Source organism: Neoarius graeffei, chromosome 4 (genome assembly GCF_027579695.1).
Source record: "Neoarius graeffei isolate fNeoGra1 chromosome 4, fNeoGra1.pri, whole genome shotgun sequence".
Taxonomy (NCBI): Eukaryota; Metazoa; Chordata; class Actinopteri; order Siluriformes; family Ariidae; genus Neoarius; species Neoarius graeffei.
Window position 1 is genome coordinate 39,160,716 of NC_083572.1, and position 19,242 is coordinate 39,179,957.

At 41.4% G+C, this 19,242-nt stretch overlaps 1 protein-coding gene across 1 annotated transcript; it reads right to left on the reverse strand.

Annotated features, from left to right (window-relative positions):
• Positions 1-501: 501 nt before the first annotated feature.
• trnt1 (tRNA nucleotidyl transferase, CCA-adding, 1) lies at positions 502-18,390 on the reverse strand. Its single transcript, XM_060919225.1, has 8 exons — positions 18,289-18,390; positions 10,283-10,421; positions 7,102-7,295; positions 3,774-3,912; positions 3,562-3,688; positions 2,619-2,812; positions 1,974-2,227; positions 502-1,452 (listed from the first exon to the last, which is right to left on the reverse strand). The coding sequence occupies exons 2-8, from the start codon at positions 10,419-10,421 to the stop codon at positions 1,204-1,206; spliced, it is 1,296 nt and encodes a 431-aa protein (XP_060775208.1). The 5' UTR covers positions 18,289-18,390; the 3' UTR covers positions 502-1,203.
• Positions 18,391-19,242: the final 852 nt, after the last annotated feature.

Here is a 19,242-nt window from a genome sequence, read left to right on the forward strand (position 1 = left end):
GCTTTAGTGTATGCAAGTATAGAAAATGTGAGAAGTACATGTCTATTTCCAAAAATAAATCTTTCTTAGAGTCATCAAAGGAAATAGAGGAAGACTTTGCATTGACCAAGCCAATCTTCTAAATGGTATCCAATAAAGCATGCCTCAATTAGCTGAAACAGAGAAGAAAAAGTTTTAATCCCCTTAATATTATGGCATCTGAAAATCATTGCAGAAAATTAAAGCAACCAAGCAATGATGGGAAAAATTGTGATGTCAGTCGGTCGTAAGCTTGGGATTACTGAATGCACAGCATATACAAGAAATATGTTTTAGGCTATTGAAGGTTACACTTTTCTGCCTCCATATTTTCAATCACTTGTAAAGCATCCCATTAAATCACATGTATGCAAATACTCACTCCAACTGGCATATTGTGCATTTTATTAAAAAAAAAAAAACCTCTATCTGAATTCGTCTGAAACATTAATGTGAACCATTAACAACAAAATGAGACAGACAGACCTTTTAAAATTTGTATTTTTGTGTACTTCAGTGTCAGACATTAAGTGATACATAACCACCTACAATGTTTTTTTTTTTTTACTCTGTAATGAACTCCTCAAACCACAGTTGCATCAAGCAGTTTTTTCTCTCAGAGCCAGCTGAACATTCCCTCTTCAAACTGATAACTGTGCAACCTATAAAAGGGCAAATTACGAAAACAAAACAAAAAAAATAATTTTTTTATATAGGCCATTGTGAATTACATCTGTAAATTTATATGAATTATCAGCAATGGTCAAATGGCAACCTGATATTAAAAGGAGTGTGAAGAAAAGTGAAGCATGGCTGAGATAACTGTATGAACAGAGTGGAATGAAGCAGTGTGGAGGTTCTGTCCATCATGACACACCAGGAATTTGTGTTTGGGATTTCGGCTTTTACATTTTTGGGGGCAAATCCTTAGAGTACAGCTGCTGAAATTTTGTGCGTGTTGATAGATTACTGCCAAATACAGTATTCCAAGCTCTCATGCAGCTAGGAGATTACCAAAACTACATATGCTTTAACCTGCATACAGGCAGTTTTTCCTCTATATTTCTCGCTTCCTTGTTAGCCGTAAATCGTATGGCGGTACAGGCACATTGCACCACTCTTCAACTAAGGCATTACAGCACTTTACCATGACAACCACCTCCCAATGATTTTCTTCATCTTATATTAGGGACTGCTGATGGTACTCAAGAGTTCCTCCTTGCCCAGCCGGTAGCGGCTCTTCTTCCAGATATCTCGGAGCTCCTGCAGGGTCGTACCAATTTCTTTTCCTGAGGTGATTCCCAGGCGACGCAGGTCATGGCCGCTGACAGGGAAACGAGGGATGGACCAGGAACTCAGTTCAGCCAGGAGCTTCCTCTCACCCTGGTACTTCAGGAGCTCCAGCACTTTGCTCTGCGCGTCTGGCTCCCGGGACTACAAATGTAATGAATCCACCATTAAATCCCAACCTACAATATTACTATTACTAACACAAATAAACAAGGCTGAATAATTGAGATGCCGAAAGTGGAGTTTTAGTTTTACAGTATAACACTGGTGAACACAGCAACTGTATACTGAGGGTAAAATGTCTGTCAAAATGGTCTAAACTCCACAGACTGTGAACTGAGCTCAGGAACAAACTGGGGACCCTGGAGCTGAGACACCAAACCTATCCAATGCACCACTATGTCATGCGCTTTCATACTGTACTTTTATAATTCATATTGTTCATATTAACAATCTGAAGCTGTGTTGCATTTTATTCTGAACAAATCGCGTTGTTTGGGAGGGTTTGATTACTTAAAGCTCTTACTCGAAAACCATCAGTTAGGACTGTGCAAGTGTTATACTGTAGTCCAAACAATTTTCTATTTACATCACACTCAACCCTATCCCTGTGACAGTTCTTGATTTCTGTCAAAAACACCATGTCAACCAGTAGGTTTACTTACATCAATGATGAAATCAGTGAATGGCTTCAGGCCATCATTCTCATCTTGTCCGCTAACAAGGTCTCGTCTGTGTTTCACCAGAAAGATGCCAAGGGTCTTCTCCTCTCTGGAGATCTTCAATCGCAGATCCAGCCTTTCCACATCTTCTGGCCCACGGAACAGTGCTGAGAGGACAGTCATTGGCTTAGGAGCACTGCCTTGAGACCTCTGGTACACCTGATTCATCTCCTCAATACTGACATCTGCTGGGAGACCTGGAGAAGGACACCAAACACAAGTCAAGAATGGCCATGAAAATTAGGATGCAAGTTGTTGCATTAAAAACTTGTCCAAATGCTAAGTGCTCACACACACACACACACACACACACACACACACACAGAGACAGAGAGAAAGAAAGAAAGAAAGAAAGAAAGAAAGAAAGAAAGAAAGAAAGAAAGAAAGAAAGAAAGAAAGAAAGAAAGAAAGAAAGAAAGAAAGAAAGAAAGAAAGAAAGAAAGAAAGAAAGCATGTGATACTGCTCAACTACATGACACACGTGTCCTTGGACAAACAGCTTTACAGTAACCAACTGCATATTCACTATACATAACATTTATAAACAAGACAGTGTGGCTTTCTAGTGAAAGTGTGTACATATCTGACCTATGTACTGAGCCAGATCTAGCTCATAAATAAGCCCGAGCAGGTGAGCCGCATGATTCCCCACCAGCATCTTCTTTAGTTCCACCCAGATTCTCTCCCCTGAGATTCCTGCCAGGCCTGATGCGTGGTCCCGGATCGCCTCTAGAGTTTCCCGATCATGCTGCCCTGGCTCAGTTGCCACACGCCCGTAAAACCTGCAAAATATATACACAGAATGTTTGGGAATATGTATGCATGTGATTTGAACCATGAGTTTAACATTACAACAGGCTTTAATCCAGTGAATAATGAAATATGACTCCAATATGTTTGGCTTTTAACATTTGAAAATAACGGAAATATTCTTATTAATTCATAAGTCTGTACTTGTCTGTGAGAAATACTGCAAAGAGTAAAATGGATAATACACATGCATAATCCCTTGCTCTTGATGAATATTCTGATACTGTCAGCACAACTTAACCGGCTTAAATGTTAAGGCTTTTCACTACTATAATACACATTATCAAAATGGGCGGCACGGTGGTGTAGTGCTTAGCGCTATCGCCAAAGACATGCAGGTTAGGTTAACTGGTGACTCTAAATTGACCGTAGGTGTGAATGTGAGTGTGAATGGTTGTCTGTGTCTATGTGTCAGCCCTGTGATGACCTGGCGACTTGTCCAGGGTGTACCCCGCCTTTCGCCCGTAGTCAGCTGGGATAGGCTCCAGCTTGCCTGCGACCCTGTAGAACAGGATAAAGCGGCTAGAGATAACGAGATGAGATGAGACATTTTAACCATACTGTTCAGCCTTACATGCAAACACCCAGCAATCACGGATACAATATGTTACTAATGCACTGCACTGATGATATTATATTCAAACAATTCACATTTAAATTAAAAAAAAGTGAGTAGTTTGACACAAATTAATTACTAGCTCAAACAAGAATGCTAACGCACCTGAAATATCTCAGAATTCGCAAGTAGTCCTCCTGAATCCGAAGTGCACTATTCCCAACAAAGCGAACTTTTCTGTTCTGGAGATCCTCATAACCTTGGAAATAGTCGTACAAGGTCCCATCCAGCCCTAAAAGAACAGTTAAAATACAAGTAAGATGGTGAGTTGCAATTTAGAAAATCTGCAATCCAATGCGCACAAAATCAGGAAGTACCAAGGAACATGGAGTTAATTGTGAGGTCTCTGCGCTCAGCATCTTTCTGCCAGTCTGTAGTGAACTCCACTTCCGCGTGTCGTCCATCTGTCTGTACGTCCACACGCAAAGTGGTCACTTCAAAGTTCTCATTATGCAGCTAGATGTGGAATGAATCAACAGTTTAACATTAGATTAAACTGAATCCAATGCGTAATGATAGGGCTCCAATATTTGGCCTTTTAATATTTTACAAACTTCAACACACATGTATAGTTTAAGTATATAAAGGCAACAGAGTTAGTTTTCAGCATGCACTGTTAAATATGACAAGCAAACCAACTCACAGTATTAAGATCTCTCTTAAAACTCACTACACAAGTATTGTTAAAATTTATATTGGGTTAGAGACAAGTGGACAAAATTAAAAAAAAGTTTGGGCACCCATGACCAAATGACATTTTGTTGATTTCTGAAAAGAAAAGTAGTAAACACAACTGCTACAACCAACTAGTAAAATATTTCTGCAAATATTAATAGAGTTAATTTATTTTTAGTGACCTTAAAATAGTCATTGTGGCATGTGCAAAAGTGTGAATATCATACTAAGTCAATACTTAGTAATATGCCCTTTGGCAGATATCACAGCTTGCAAAAGCTTCTTTCAGCCAGCTTGCATGAACAGCATGTTTAAGATCCACTCAATATTTTCAACGATGTTTACGTCATAGGCCATTCTAAAAGCTTCAGATTGCATTTCTTGAAGTAGTTAATGGTTGATTTTTGCTGTTTTGAGCTACAGTTTCTTGACTGTCTGGGTCACGTTCGCCTCAAGAATTTAATAATGATTTATTGGAATCCATTCTTCCATGTAATGATTAATGTGCCACTGGCTGCCATACAAACCCAATATACAACAGATCCACTCCAATGCTTAACAGTTGGCAAGTTGTTCTTTTCATCTTTTCATTAAATGCTCCTTTTTTTTACTTTTGATTTGGATTGTAGCTGAAGAGTTCCGTTTGTACTTCGTCAGGTCACAGCACTTGTCTACAGAATGGCTCTTATCTAGAGATTGTTGTACATACATCACATGTTCACTTTGGTGTTGAGGTTGCAATTAAGGTTTCCTTCTGATGACTCTTCCATGCAGATAATACAACCCCAATTGCAAAAAAGTTGGGATGCTGTGTAAAACATAAATAAAAACAGAATGTGAAGATTTGCAAAATCAGGGAAACCCTATATTTCATTGAAAATAGTACAAAGACAACATATCAAATGTTGAAACTGAGAAATTTTTATTGTTTTTTGAAAAATATATGCTCATTTTGAATTTGATGTCAGCAACATGTTTCAGAAAAGTTGGGACAGGGGCAACAAAAGACTGAAAAAAATTGGCATGCTAAAAACAAACAAACAAAAAATCTAAATTGGTTAATTGGTAACAGGTCAGTAACATGACTGGGTATTTAAAAAAAAAAAAAGAGCATCCCAGAGAGGCTGAGTCTCTCAGAAGTAAAGATCGTGAGGGGTTCACCGTTCTGTTAAAGACTGTGTGGGCAAACAGTGCAACAATTTAAGAAAAACGTTCTTCAATGTAAAATTGCAAAGAATTTGGAGATCACATCATCTATGACACATAATACTGATAAAAGATTTAGAGAATCTAGAGAAATCTCTGTATGCAAGAGTCAAGGCTAAAAACTGACATTGGATGCCTGCGATCTTCAGGCCCCCAGGTGACACTGCATTAAAAGCAGACACATGTCTATAGTGGAAATCACTGTATGGGCTCAGGAACACTTCAGAAAACCATCGTCTGTGAAAACAGTTCATTACTGCATCCACAAATGCAAGTTAAAACCATATATAAACAATATCCAGAAACACCGCCACCTTCTCTGGGCCTGAGCTCTTTTACGATGAACTGAGGTGAAGTTGAAAATTGCCCTGAGGTCTGACGAATCAAAAATAGAAATTCTTTTTAGAAATCATGGACACCATGTCCTCCAGGCTAAAGAGGAGAGGGACCATCCACCTTATCATCAGTACACACTTCAAAAACCAGCATCTGTGATGGTATGAGGGTGCATTAGTGCACATGACATGGGTAGCTTGTATGTCTGGGAAAGCAATATTAATGCTGAATGATATATACACGTTTCAGAGCAATATGCTGCCATCCAGACAAAATCTTTTTCAGGGAAGGCCTTCCTTCTTTCAGAAAGACAATGCCAAACCACTTTCTGCACACATTGGCTCCATAGTAAGAGAGTCCAGGTGCTAAACTGGCCTGCCTGTAGTCCAGACTTGTCTCCCATTTAAAACATTTGGTGCATTATGAAGCGCAAAATATGACAAAGGAGACCCCAAACTGTTGAGCAACTGAAACTGTATATCAGGCAAGAATGGGTCAACATTTCTCTTTCAAAACTACAGCAACTGGTCTCCTCAGTTCCCAAAAGTTTACAGACTGTTGTTAAAAAGTAGAGGTGAAGCAACACCATGGTAAACATGCCCCTGTCCCAACTTTTTTGAAACGTTGCTGATATCAAATTCAAAATGAACATATATTTTTCAAAAAAACAAAATTTCTCAGTTTCAACATTTGATATGTTGTCTTTGTACTATTTTCAATGAAATATCAGGTTTCCATGATTTGCAAATCATATTCCGTTTTTATTCACAATTTACACAGCATCCCAACTTTTTTTTTTTAGAATTGGGGTTATATACGTGTATGCAATGCTGCACAACAGAATCACTACTGTCTCACCCTTCTGTAGGTCCTTAGTGTCATATGAGGGTATCCTTTGCCTTTCAAGCCAACCTATGGACAGATATTTCTCAATGTTTTTGGTCCTCCATATCTTGGCTTGACTTCCACAGTTCCCCTTAACTACTATTTCTTAATGACATTTTGGACAGTGTAAATTTTAAGTGGGAAGTGGTTGGACATCTTTTTTATAGCCTTCCCCTGCTTTGTACGCATCAATTAGCTTCATTTTCAGATCCTCAGCTGCAGAGAAGATTCCACGGTTGCGGAGTCTTAGCACAAAGTATGAAGCGTCAAAAAAATTTATTATGTTTTGAAATTCTTACACCTAATGACAATTCTTGACCTGATATGTCCTAATAAGTCAATTCATACCTAATGAGTTGTCTTCTGAAACATTACAACCAGAAGGGTGTCCAAACATCTGCACAGGCCACAATTATGTTTTTTTTTTAAAGTTCATTTAAGTAAACGTTGTAACTGCGCATTAACATTGGCAGAAAAAATGTCAGTGAAAACCAGCTGAAAAGACATTTGGATAGTGCACGATATGTGGGACAGCTCTCTCACCCTGGCAGTGATGGTACCATGTTTCTCTCCTTTGTTGTTGATCATTCTGATCCCTGCAGCCTGGAACATGCGCTTCATCTCCTCAGGTGTAGCAGTAGTGGCAAAATCTACATCTTGAGGTTGTTTCCCTGACAGAAGGTCCCGCACAGCTCCCCCTGCAATCCTTAGCTCAAACTGGTGCTTCTGAAAGATCCCTGGATGAAGAGGTAACAAACATTCACTGAAAACTGTGTTCTTTATCATCATATTCATCCAAAATTTAATTGAATTAAAACCCTTTTTTTACCCCAAAGGGACAAATGGCAGCTTGAACTATTAAACACCATTACCCTGAACAAGATAAAGCTGTTTATGAACATGAAGGAAGGAAGGAATACTGTATGTCCAGTTCCAGTCAGAAGTTTACTTACATGGACATGAACATCATGGCAATATTGGACGTTCAATGATTAGAAGAATTTGATGCACAATGATTAGAAGATTAGAAGAATTTGATGTACAAGTTTCTTTTTTTTTTGATTTCCTGAAACACCCACTTAGATCATTAATTCAGTGGTGCTGAAAGTTCCAAAATGTCTTTTAATTGGCCAAGGTCTTAACAGGATCAAAAATTTACATATGCTCACTTAGATTATTAATTCAGAAATGCTGAAATTTCCAAAATGTCTCTTATCTTGCCAAGGCCTCTTAACTTACTGTTAGTGATCATGATTGACTACAGCTGGTAGCTTCTCTGTATCTTCATAAAAAGGGTTTGTTTACAGCACTCATTGGATTGACCAACACAGTAAAATGGGAAAGTCCAAGGAGCTCAGTGCAGATCTGAGAAAGAGGATCGCAGATGTACACAACTCTGGACTGTCTCTTGGAGCCATTTCTAAACAACTGCAAATTCCAAGATCAGTTCAAACAATTGTATGCAAGTTATTGTGATGTGTAGTCACTTTGCTTCAAGAAAACCCAAACTGTCACCCTCAGCTGAAAGGAAATTGGTTTGGATGGTCAGGAACAATCTGGGAACCACCATGGCACAGCCCTGCCATGAACTGGAAGCTGATGGATCTCTGTCTACAGTTCAGTGAGTTTTACATCACCATGGACTAAGAGGCTGCTATCCAAGAAATAACCCCCTGCTCCAAAATTGACACCTTCAAGCTTAACTAAAGTTTGAAGCTGACCACACGGGCAAAGAAAAAAGCCTTCTGGAGGAAAGCTGTATGGTCAGATGAGACAAAGATTGAGTTGTTTGACCACAATAACCACCATGTACAGTATAGAGGGACACTGTACCAACTGGTGGTGGATAAAGCAGGCTAACATTAAGTTTAAAACAAGCCCTGACTTCAACCCTATTGAAAATATATGGACCGTGCTTATAAGTTGAGTCCATGCCAAGAAAAAAAACAAATTTAATTGAACTCTACCAATTCTACCATGAAGAGTCATGAAATATCCAACCAGAATTCTGCCAGAAGCTTGTTCATGGTGAACAAAAATGTTTGGTCAAGGTGAATCTTGTGAAAAGACATTTTACCCAAATATTAGGTGTGCTGTATGTATACTTTTGACCCTGTGTTGATTTCAGAAAACCCAAAGAAAATTAAAACTTGTGCACCAAATTCTAGTGTTTTTTAATTAAAGATGTATGCTATACAGTCATTCTGCCACAGAAAAAGAACAGTTCAAAGAAATTCCTGAAAGCCCAAATGTTGCCATGACAATCATATCCAAGATGATATTCATGTCACTGTATGTAAATTTCTGACCACAACTAAGTTTTCTTGAAATTTATGTCAAAAATGTTTAATGTTTTGGAAAGATTAATTTGTATGGAAATATTTTCTAATAAATGGAGTATTAGAGTAATTTATTTTGTTATAATTATGCAGTAAGTTGTAGTTAATTTAGGACTTATTTCATTTTATTATTATTATTAGATGATTGATTTTACATAGGCGGCATGGTGGTGTAGTGGTTAGCACTGTCGCCTCACAGCAAGAAGGTCCGGGTTCGAGCCCCGTGGCCGGCGAGGGCCTTTCTGTGCGGAGTTTGCATGTTCTCCCCGTGTCCGCGTGGGTTTCCTCCGGGTGCTCCGGTTTCCCCCACAGTCCAAAGACATGCAGGTTAGGTTAACTGGTGACTCTAAATTGACCGTAGGTGTGAATGGTTGTTTGTCTCTATGTGTCGTCCCTGCAATGACTTGTCCAGGGTGTACCCCGCCTCTTGTCCAGTCAGCTGGGATAGGCTTCAGCTTGCCTGCGACCCTGTAGAACAGGATAAACGGCTACAGATAACGGATGGATGAATGAATGATTTTACATAACTTGTAACTCTAGCTACAGACTGGTGTCAATCTTTTTCTAAATGTACACGTAATTCTCTGTTCTATCCATTACTGGCATAATTAGATTCATTTCCATTTTTCATTCTGTGCAATAGAATGTATTTGTTCATTAATATGGCAGCCAGATCGCTTCACTCTGACTGGCCAATGAGCTATCCAGATATTTCACGTAGAGATCAGTGCTTATGACGAACATTACATGACAGAACCACTGGTATCATATGTGATCTTTTGAAACAGCTAGTAATTAAGGCTACATCCACACGACAACGAGATTTTTTTTTTAGCGGGTAAAAAAAATATCGCGTCCACATGGGCAACGGATCAGTAAAATATCAGGTACATATGGCAACGCAACGCTTACTGAAAACGATGCAATACACATGCCACACCTCTACGTGCGCTGTAAGATGGTCCCATCGGAGACACCAGAACAATAGAAGAAGTAGGATGCATGCGCATAAACCCCTTCTTCTACCCGGCGTGAATGAGTGAGTGCTGCTTGTTCTAGTCATGTGGTTGTGACGTCATCGTAAACAAATCTGTTCTACTCATCCAGACGACTTCGCAACGGCGCCGTTGCCAGATTTTTCCACTCTGGAAACCGTTCTCAAAAAATATCATTTTGGGGCACCCAAAACGCCGGTGCCGTGTGGACACCAGGCCAAAATGATAAAAAATTTTATCGGATTCACCTGAATCCGTTGCCGTATGGACAGGGCCTAAAATTCACTACAGGTACACTTTAACTGTTCAAGCACTAATCACCAAAGCATATTCCTTGTATGTGAGAACGAACTTGACAATAAACTCGACTCTGATTCCATAAAACCTTACCTGCTAGAGCATTCAGTCCCTCAGTGAATAATAACCGGAACTCCTTGGTTTTCAGCTGCATGGTGAAGAAATGTCGGTGACTCCACGTGAGGCGAACTGTGTTTACCACCTGGGGGATGAGAAATCCTCTTCCCCACATCTGGCAGTGGATAAATAGCTGTACATTAGATACAGTGACGTCCTGCCATTGCAGGTTGTCCAATCCAAAAGCAAAATAAACTACACCTAATTTAGTTTGTATGTGTTTCTTTGACAGGTTAATTTCAACTCTCTATCTTCTTCTTCTGGTGGCTCCCAATTAGGGGTCGCCACAGCGTCTCCATTGCTCCCTGTCTTCCGCATCCTTCTCTACCACACCTGCCACTTTCATGTCCTCTCTCACCACATCGATGAGTAGCATGCTATAGATGCACAATGGTGTAACATAGGGAAAAAAATTAAAAATTCAGGTTTTGATTTTATGTACTGAAATAACTATTAGGCACAATTTTTACAATATCTATATAAATTACTTGTTTTTACCCATTTTAACCTTGAAATCAGCATTTTAATGATTACCCATAATGCATTGTTTATCGTGCTAAAACAAGCAAAAACGTCATAAGACAGTGGAAATACTACCTTTACTACCTTCATGTGGCGTCTTTCTCGATCGCATGTGCCTAGAAGCGTACTTTCTAGAACATTCCTGGGTGGTCACGGACTGTCACGTAGCCTAGTTCGGTTGTGAAACTCGCTAGGATGGAGTATTTTCACGAGTTTAGTGCCAAACTTTTGCGCCGCAATTTCTCTATTCTCGAAATTTGTAACCTGAAACCCTACAAGAAATGTTTCATAATGTTTGGGATTTTGAAAAATGCTTCTAGCAAGTTTATTTCGCTGTATTTTTCCGTGAAACTTGGCATAAATCATCCTTAAGTGATGAGCATGACATTATTTTGGTATGGGTCACGGAGTTAGTTGGAAGCAGGAGAAATGAGAGTTTCTCAACTACAGCAGCACTTCTCACCATAGATGGCTGGCGTGTTTCACAGCGTTTGGGATTTACTAAATCGCCTAACTCTCTAGATCTACTGAAGCTATGAGGATATTAGATAGTGATGTCATGCTCCAGTAGTTGCATGTATACTTATTATGCTTTGTTCTTTTCTAGATGACTAATCCGTCATCCTTTTCTACTTGAATAAAATGAAGTAAAGAGGAAGAGAGTTGATCGTCTTTCTATGACGGATTAGTCATCGATACACTGGCCGACGGGAGTGCTAAACGGATTCCCCAACAAGAACTCCATCTTGATGATAACAGACCCTGCACAGGCAGGAGACGGCAGTGGGCGGGTGCTGAAGAAAGCGTCTCCCACAGCGTGATTTGATTGGACAGCGTAGATAAAAAAAAAAAAAAAAAAAGTCATCGAGTCAAGTAGAAGATTGAGCCATGCCGAAACTTACATATCCTGTGGAGGGATGCACCTGGGAGTCTCAGGACCTCGAAGCAGCATTCGCAGCAGCCCTCACTACAGCGCTACAGATGCATGACAAGGCAGTGCACACAGCATCACCTCCCTCCAAGCTTAAACTGGATCCCCCCAAGATTGACTCAGGATGCAACCCAGACCAGTGGTCAGCCTTCACCCGACAGTGGGCGATGTACAAGACAGGGATGGCCATATCAGTTAACCAAGCATCAATAGCCTTGTTCTACTGCTGCAGTGAGGACCTTAGGACTGATGTTATGCGAGACCTGCGTTGTGATGTTGCTGGGATGCCAGAGGCTGATCTACTGAGTGAAATCCGACGTCTTGCCGTGAAAGAAGAGAGCATTTTGGTCCACCGCATTAAACTGGGGAAGATGGTACAGCCTCCAGGTGCAGGCATAAGGACTTTCCTCGCCAGTCTTAGAGGACAAGCAGCTCTATGCCAGTTCACAGCAATGTGCCAACAGCCAGGCTGTAACCATATTTTTGACTTCAGTAATGAGATCATCAAAGATAATCTTGTTCGGGGGATAGCAGATCCTGAAATACTCGCAGATCTTCTTGGGGACACAAAGACTGTTCGCACCCTTGAGGAGATAGTTGCATTCATCGCACAGAAGGAACAAGGTAAAGCAACCAGGAACGCAGTTGGTGATTGTGCAGGCATGGTTAACACTATGCAGAAATCAAGCAACTCATCTCCTGTTACTGGACGGTGTTGGGCGTGCGGTGGTTCAAGTCATGGTCAACGGAACGACAAGGTTACAAGGTCAAAGAGATGCCCTGCCTGGTCTTCAACATGTAACAAATGCTCAATAAAGGGACATTTTACAGCATCCTGTAGTAAGTGTTCGACCTGTAAAAAGTGGGGACATAGAGACAATACATCTAAATTCTGTGCCAATAGTAAGGACTCAAAGGACCAAGCTGTACATCGAGAACACAAGGACAAGGTTAACGCATGTCAAGCAGAGGATAACCTTTCTGCATTTGAACAGTTGTGCACCTTAAGTCTTCATGGGAAAATCCAGCAGCCAGAGATCGGCAAGACACCAGTAGCCCACCACATATATGAGGAGAGATGGATCGAACGTCCATCAAAGCCCCATCCCACAGTTGTCGTCGACTTAGTCCCACTACCCGAAGACCAGAGTGAGTTAGGCTACCCTATTAGCAACAGTTCAGGATTAAAGAGACTCTCCATACCTATGGTAGCTGACTCAGGCTGCCAGAGCTCTGTGATACCCATTCAGACCGCATTTGCCATGGGATACAAGAGAAGCGACATCATGCCTGTTAAGCTTAAGATGCGTGGGGCAATAATAGAAGATTTGGGAATTGAGGGCGGCATCCTTCTACAAATTTGTCTCGCTGACATTGCCGGATCTATGAAATCATCAAAACATTTGGTGTATGTGTCTACAAAGATAGAGAAGGCATTTTTGTGCAGAGAAGCCCTCGAGAACCTTGGAATTGTCCCACCCAACTTTCCTGAGATACCAACCAGCCAACCCCCTGATCATGTTTCGTCCATTGAAACCCCAGATGACTCCATCTGCCATTGTCCTCAGCGGGGCCAGTCACCTCCACCCTTACCCAAGTCTCTACCACCGGGGTTGACAGCAACAGAAGAAGACTTACCAGCACTCAAGGCATGGCTCCTCGATTATTACGGTAGCACAACCTTCAACGTGTGCGAGCATCAACCTCTCCCTATGATGAACTGTGAACCCTTGCAGTTGCATGTTGATCCTGAGGCAAGACCTGTAGCTGTACACAAGCCGGCCCTTGTACCAATTCACTGGCAGGACAAAGTTCTGAAAGACTTGGAACGTGACGTTAGAATTGGAGTCCTTGAAAAGGTCAGCCCCAATACACCTGTAACTTGGTGTTCACGGATGGTCGTTGCAGCAAAGGCAGATGGGAGTCCGAGATGGACTGTCGATCTGCAGCCACAGAACAGACAAGCAGTCAGGCAAACACACCATGTGCCAAGCCCGTTTCATCTGGCTGATCGCATTCCTCAGAATACAAGAAAGACAGTCACTGATGCGTGGAATGGCTACCACTCTGTGCCAATTCGAGAAGAGGATAGACATATCACCACCTTCATTACCCCATGGGGCAGGTTCAGATACAAAGTTGCACCTCAAGGCTTTCTAGCTAGTGGGGATGCCTACACCCAAAGATTTGATAGCATCATAGCAGATTTTCCAGACAAGGTGAAATGCGTTGATGATACTTGCATGTGGGCAGGGTCTATAGAGGCTTCTTTCTTTCAAACCTGTAAGTGGCTGGATTTATGTGCCCGCAATGGAATAACCCTCAACCCAAAGAAGTTCCAGTTTGCTCAGGAATCCGTTGAATTTGCAGGCCTTACAGTTACATCCACCCAGGTTAAGCCAAGCAAAAAGTTCCTTGATTCGGTTTTGAACTTCCCAACACCTAAGGACATATCTGGAGCTAGAGCATGGTTTGGACTTGTCAACCAAGGAGCCTATGCATTTGCTGTTGCGAAACAGATGAGACCATTCAGACACCTTCTTAAGCCATCAACACAATTTGCTTGGACAGATGAACTGAACACTCTCTTTGAGCGGTCAAAGCATGCTATCATATCAGAAATGAAGAAGGGTGTTAGGCTTTTTGACCCAGCCCGTACAACATGTCTCTCGACTGACTGGTCGGTTGATGGAATAGGATTCCTCTTAAGACAAAAGTACTGTCAGTGCATTTCCAAAACTTTGACATGCTGTCCTGATGGTTGGAAACTTTGTCTTGTTGGCAGTAGATTCACAACACCAGCTGAGAGTCGGTATGCCCCTATTGAAGGGGAAGCCCTTGCCGTGGCTTATGCACTGCATCAAACACGCTACTACATCCTTGGATGTTCTGACCTCATTGTGGCTACAGATCACAAACCACTGCTGAGAATTCTCAATGATCGCTCCCTCACTGAGATAAGCAACAGGCGCCTCCTCAATCTTAAGGAAAAGACACTAGCATACAGGTTCACTCTTGTACATGTGTCTGGTGCGAAGAACAAAGGACCTGATGCGGTCTCACGCTATCCTCCCCCAGACAAGACCAGAATGGACACAGAATCCTTGCAATCATCAGAATCACCTACCCTGTCAACCTCAGGCACAGAGGACTTTGCTGATGACAGCACTACCCTCGCAGAAGCATTTACAACGCTTCACTTTATATCTAACATCGTGACATGGGACATGGTCAAGGAGGCCACAGCTTCCAATGAAGTCCTACATGATCTCATGAACATTCTGCAACATGGTATGCCTTCTAAGTGCCTGGATCTTCCAACAAGTCTGCGTCCCTTCCATCGTTACGCCCAAAGCCTCTCTTGCGTCGATGGCGTGATTCTCATGGGTCAGAGGATTGTTATCCCCACCTCCTTGAGGAAGCATATCTTATCATCACTTCATGCAGCACACCAGGGTGTCAATAGCATGTGTCAAAGGGCCGCAGAATCCGTTTTCTGGCCGGGTATTACCATAGATATAAGCAGAGTCCGAGAAGAGTGTGCTCACTGTCACAGAATTGCCAAGTCAAATGCTTTGCAGCTGCCTAGTGACATCGTTCCTCCAGATTACCCATTTCAGAAAGTGTGTGGTGACTATTTCCTTCACAACAATATTGAGTATTTGGTGCTAGTGGATAGATATTCAAACTGGCCAATGGTGTTCAGATCTACTTCAGGTGCAGATGGTCTGATAAAGCACCTGCGTGAATCATTTGTGACATTTGGGATCCCTGAGGAGTTAACGTCAGATGGAGGCTCTCAGTTCACCTCAGGCAAGACTCAGGAGTTCTTGATGTCTTGGGGTGTCCGCCATCGTCTCACATCTGTTGCTAATCCTCATGCCAACTGTAGAGCTGAAGTTGCCGTTAAGACAGTGAAACGAATGTTGACCGACAACACCGGCCCCACTGGTTCCCTCAACGTTGACAAATTTCAAAGGGCCATGCTTATCTATCGCAATTCAATAGACCCAGAAACTAAAACCTCACCTGCTATGGTGTTGTTTGGCAGGCCGATTCGTGACTCCATCCCAATTCCCTTGGGTAAATACTGCCCTCACAATACATGGCAGGAAACCATGCAAAACAGGGAGGTGGCTCTGGCAAAGCGCCATTCTAGAGAACATGAAAAATGGTCTCAAAATACAAGACAGCTGCCTCCACTGAGAGTTGGCGATCATGTTTATTTGCAAAACTTAGTTGGCAATCACCCGCGCCGCTGGGACCGCACTGGGGTGGTTGTTGAGGTACGTCAATTTCACCAGTATGCTATTCGTGTGGACGGTTCGGGCAGGGTAACACTCAGGAACCGGCAACACCTGAGAAAATTCCAGCCATATCAGCCAGCACCCACCAAGCTTGATTATGCAGTTCCCAATAATGTAGTCCCATACACTGACTCTACCTATCCTGCACATTCACAACCCTCTGTTGTGAGGACATCTGTGCAACTCCCACCTCAACCTGCATCAGAATTGAATGTGGAACCTGTATCAACTGAACCAGATGTTGCCCCTCCAGAGCAGACCCCGGAGACACAACCAGTTGTGGACTCTACCCCGTCACTGCCAGAGACATCACCAGCTAAACAAAGTGTTAAGCTACCACTCTCCTTGAGGCGTCTTCTACCTTACAACAAGCCTGGTGCCAAGGAAGCTGCACTCAGAGAGAAGCGTCATAAGGATTAGTGTGATTATGTGTATATCCCAGGGTCTTCGGTGGGTCACAATAATACCCCCCCTGGAAGAGAGATGAGGTCTCTAGTGTGTGGTGGTCATTCATAAACTGTTGTGTGTTTAGACTTTGTGTTTGTTTTAATGACTGTTGGACAATAAGGAAATTGTTAGGACTAAAATTTGTTATTTATTTTATGTGTCAAGTTTTCTACGTACCTTTTAAAACTTCTCCCTGGGGAAAGGAGATAGATAGTGATGTCATGCTCCAGTAGTTGCATGTATACTTATTATGCTTTGTTCTTTTCTAGATGACTAATCCGTCATCCTTTTCTACTTGAATAAAATGAAGTAAAGAGGAAGAGAGTTGATCGTCTTTCTAGATATAAATCACCAGGATTCTAATTTACTGGGTGAGAAGTATTATATATATTTTTTGAAAGGTTTATTCGCGCTGCAAGTCCATGAAAGTTGGAATTGTTCGTGAGGGGGTTAGTTAGATTTTGGTAGCGTGACGCACACAACAAGCAAAAGAAAAAAATTTTCTTCCGAATTTCCTTGCTTTATCAAAATTATTTTTGATACATTAAAAGACTGTGTTTATAATATTTAAGCAATTTTTTATTATAGAGAATATTTGATCAAAACTTTCAAAACAGCATTCAAAGTGATTTTTCACGGGTGTAAATGTTACGCGTGATGTCCATAATTACGTTAAATTTTAAGAACTAAAATTCTGTTAAAAATTCTAGATTTGTGCTATCATTCTGGGTTTTTGCTGAATAATAATTTAGGGAGTTCTCTTACAATGCTGAAAATTCAATGAGTTTTGGTGAAATTCTAGAAAAGTTATTTACATTTTAACACACCCGATAGCGATTGTGCTCACACAGCGTGCTACTCATAATCCATGTATCTCCTCTTTGGCCTTCCTCGTTTTCGTGTGCCTGGCAGCTCCATCCTCAACATTCTCCTTCCAACATGCTCTGCATCTCTTCTCAGGATGTGCCCAGACCATCTCAGTCTCATCTCTCTTACCTTAATTCCCAAGCTCTCCACATGTACTGTCCCTCTGATGTGCTCGTTCCTTATCCTGTCCAACCTCCCATCGCAAACCTTAACATCCTCAACTTTGCCTCTGTCTCTTCGTTAAGGGTACGGTCTCCAATCCATACACCACAGCTGGTCTCACTACTGTCTTATACTGTACATCTTACCTTTCACTTTTGCTGGGACTTTCCTATCACAAATGACTCCCGAAATCCTTCTCCAACTGCTCCACCCTGCCTGCACTCGCTTTCTCACCTCACTATCACAGCCCCCATTTTCCTGCACAGTTGACCCCAGGTACTTGAATTCACCAACTTTCTTTACGTCGCCTCCTTGCATCTTCACTACACTCTCAACTCACGAAACACGACATTTGATGCAACACATCCTGAGTTTTATAGGAAAAGAGTGGTATGAAATACTGTTACCTGTAAAAATAAATAAATAAAAACAAGTCAGTTATCCCCTAAACTGGAGTTTACTACAATCTCAACTCTCTATATAGTTTTTAATTCACACACAGCTTTATATTTACTTTACCTGTAACGATAACCTTATTGTTTATCGTTGAAAGCCAGCATGTAGCATCTTCTAGTCTATGTCTGTCTGTCTGTCTGTCTGTGATTAAAAACTATTTTTTGAATCGTTAATTATTATTATTAGCTTAGCTCCAGTTATAATGACTGTTATGCCTGTCCACGAAACACGACATTTGATGCAACATATCCTGAGTTTTATAGGAAAAGAGTGGTATAAAATACTGTTACCTGTAAAAATAAATAAAAACAAGTCAGTGATCCCCTAAACTGGAGTTTACTGCATGCCGTCGTTCAGCCATGACAACTGAGAGGAAGCACAAATGTGTGTACAACGTCATTCATCACGTGACACACAGTTTTCTCAGCCAATAGGATGACGCTGCATGTTGTTTTGTACGGAAGCCGCGAGAGGCCCTTCATATAATCTTTTAGAGGCTCTTCATATAATCTTTTTTTATTCACCTTGTTATCCCGAGATAACGACATAATTAATTCGAGATATCGAGAAAACAAAACCGTTATTTCGAGATCTCGAGAAAACAAAACCGTTATTTCATGCTCTCAGCTGGATCACTGTATCTCCGTCGGTAGAGACGAAGCCGGGCCAGTCTTCTGCGGAGGTGCCGCGGACTAATTTTGAAATTATCCCTTATTAAAAGACTTAATGCAATCTCTCCCTGTGTCAACCCCTGATCAAAATATTGCTTTATTAGGTGATCGATTATTCCAGACATTCTAATGACCAAAGTTGCGTCTATACAGAATGAGAAACAGCCCCAAAGTCAGCATAGCACAAGTCTCTTGGCGCACCTGAATGAACCATTTCTCAGCTGTTTACTCGAGATCATGAAATAATTGTTTTGTTTTCTCGAGATCTCGAAATAACGGTTTTGTTTTCTCGAGATCTCGAATTAGTTGTGTTGTTTTCTCGAGATCCTGAATTAATCATGTCGTTATCTCCGGATAACAAGGTGAATAAAAAAAGGATTATATGAAAGGCGTCTCTCGGCTTCCGTAGTTTTGTGTGTATATGAAATCGTGCACTTTTATAGAAATCACTGAGCAATTTGGAAGCCGGACATTTTAAGCGTACACATAAAAAGTGCTAGTGGAAAACGGAGTTTTAGGTTTTCCCGACGTCACGATATGCGTCACAAAACAATATTTTGCGTCAGGCGCTCA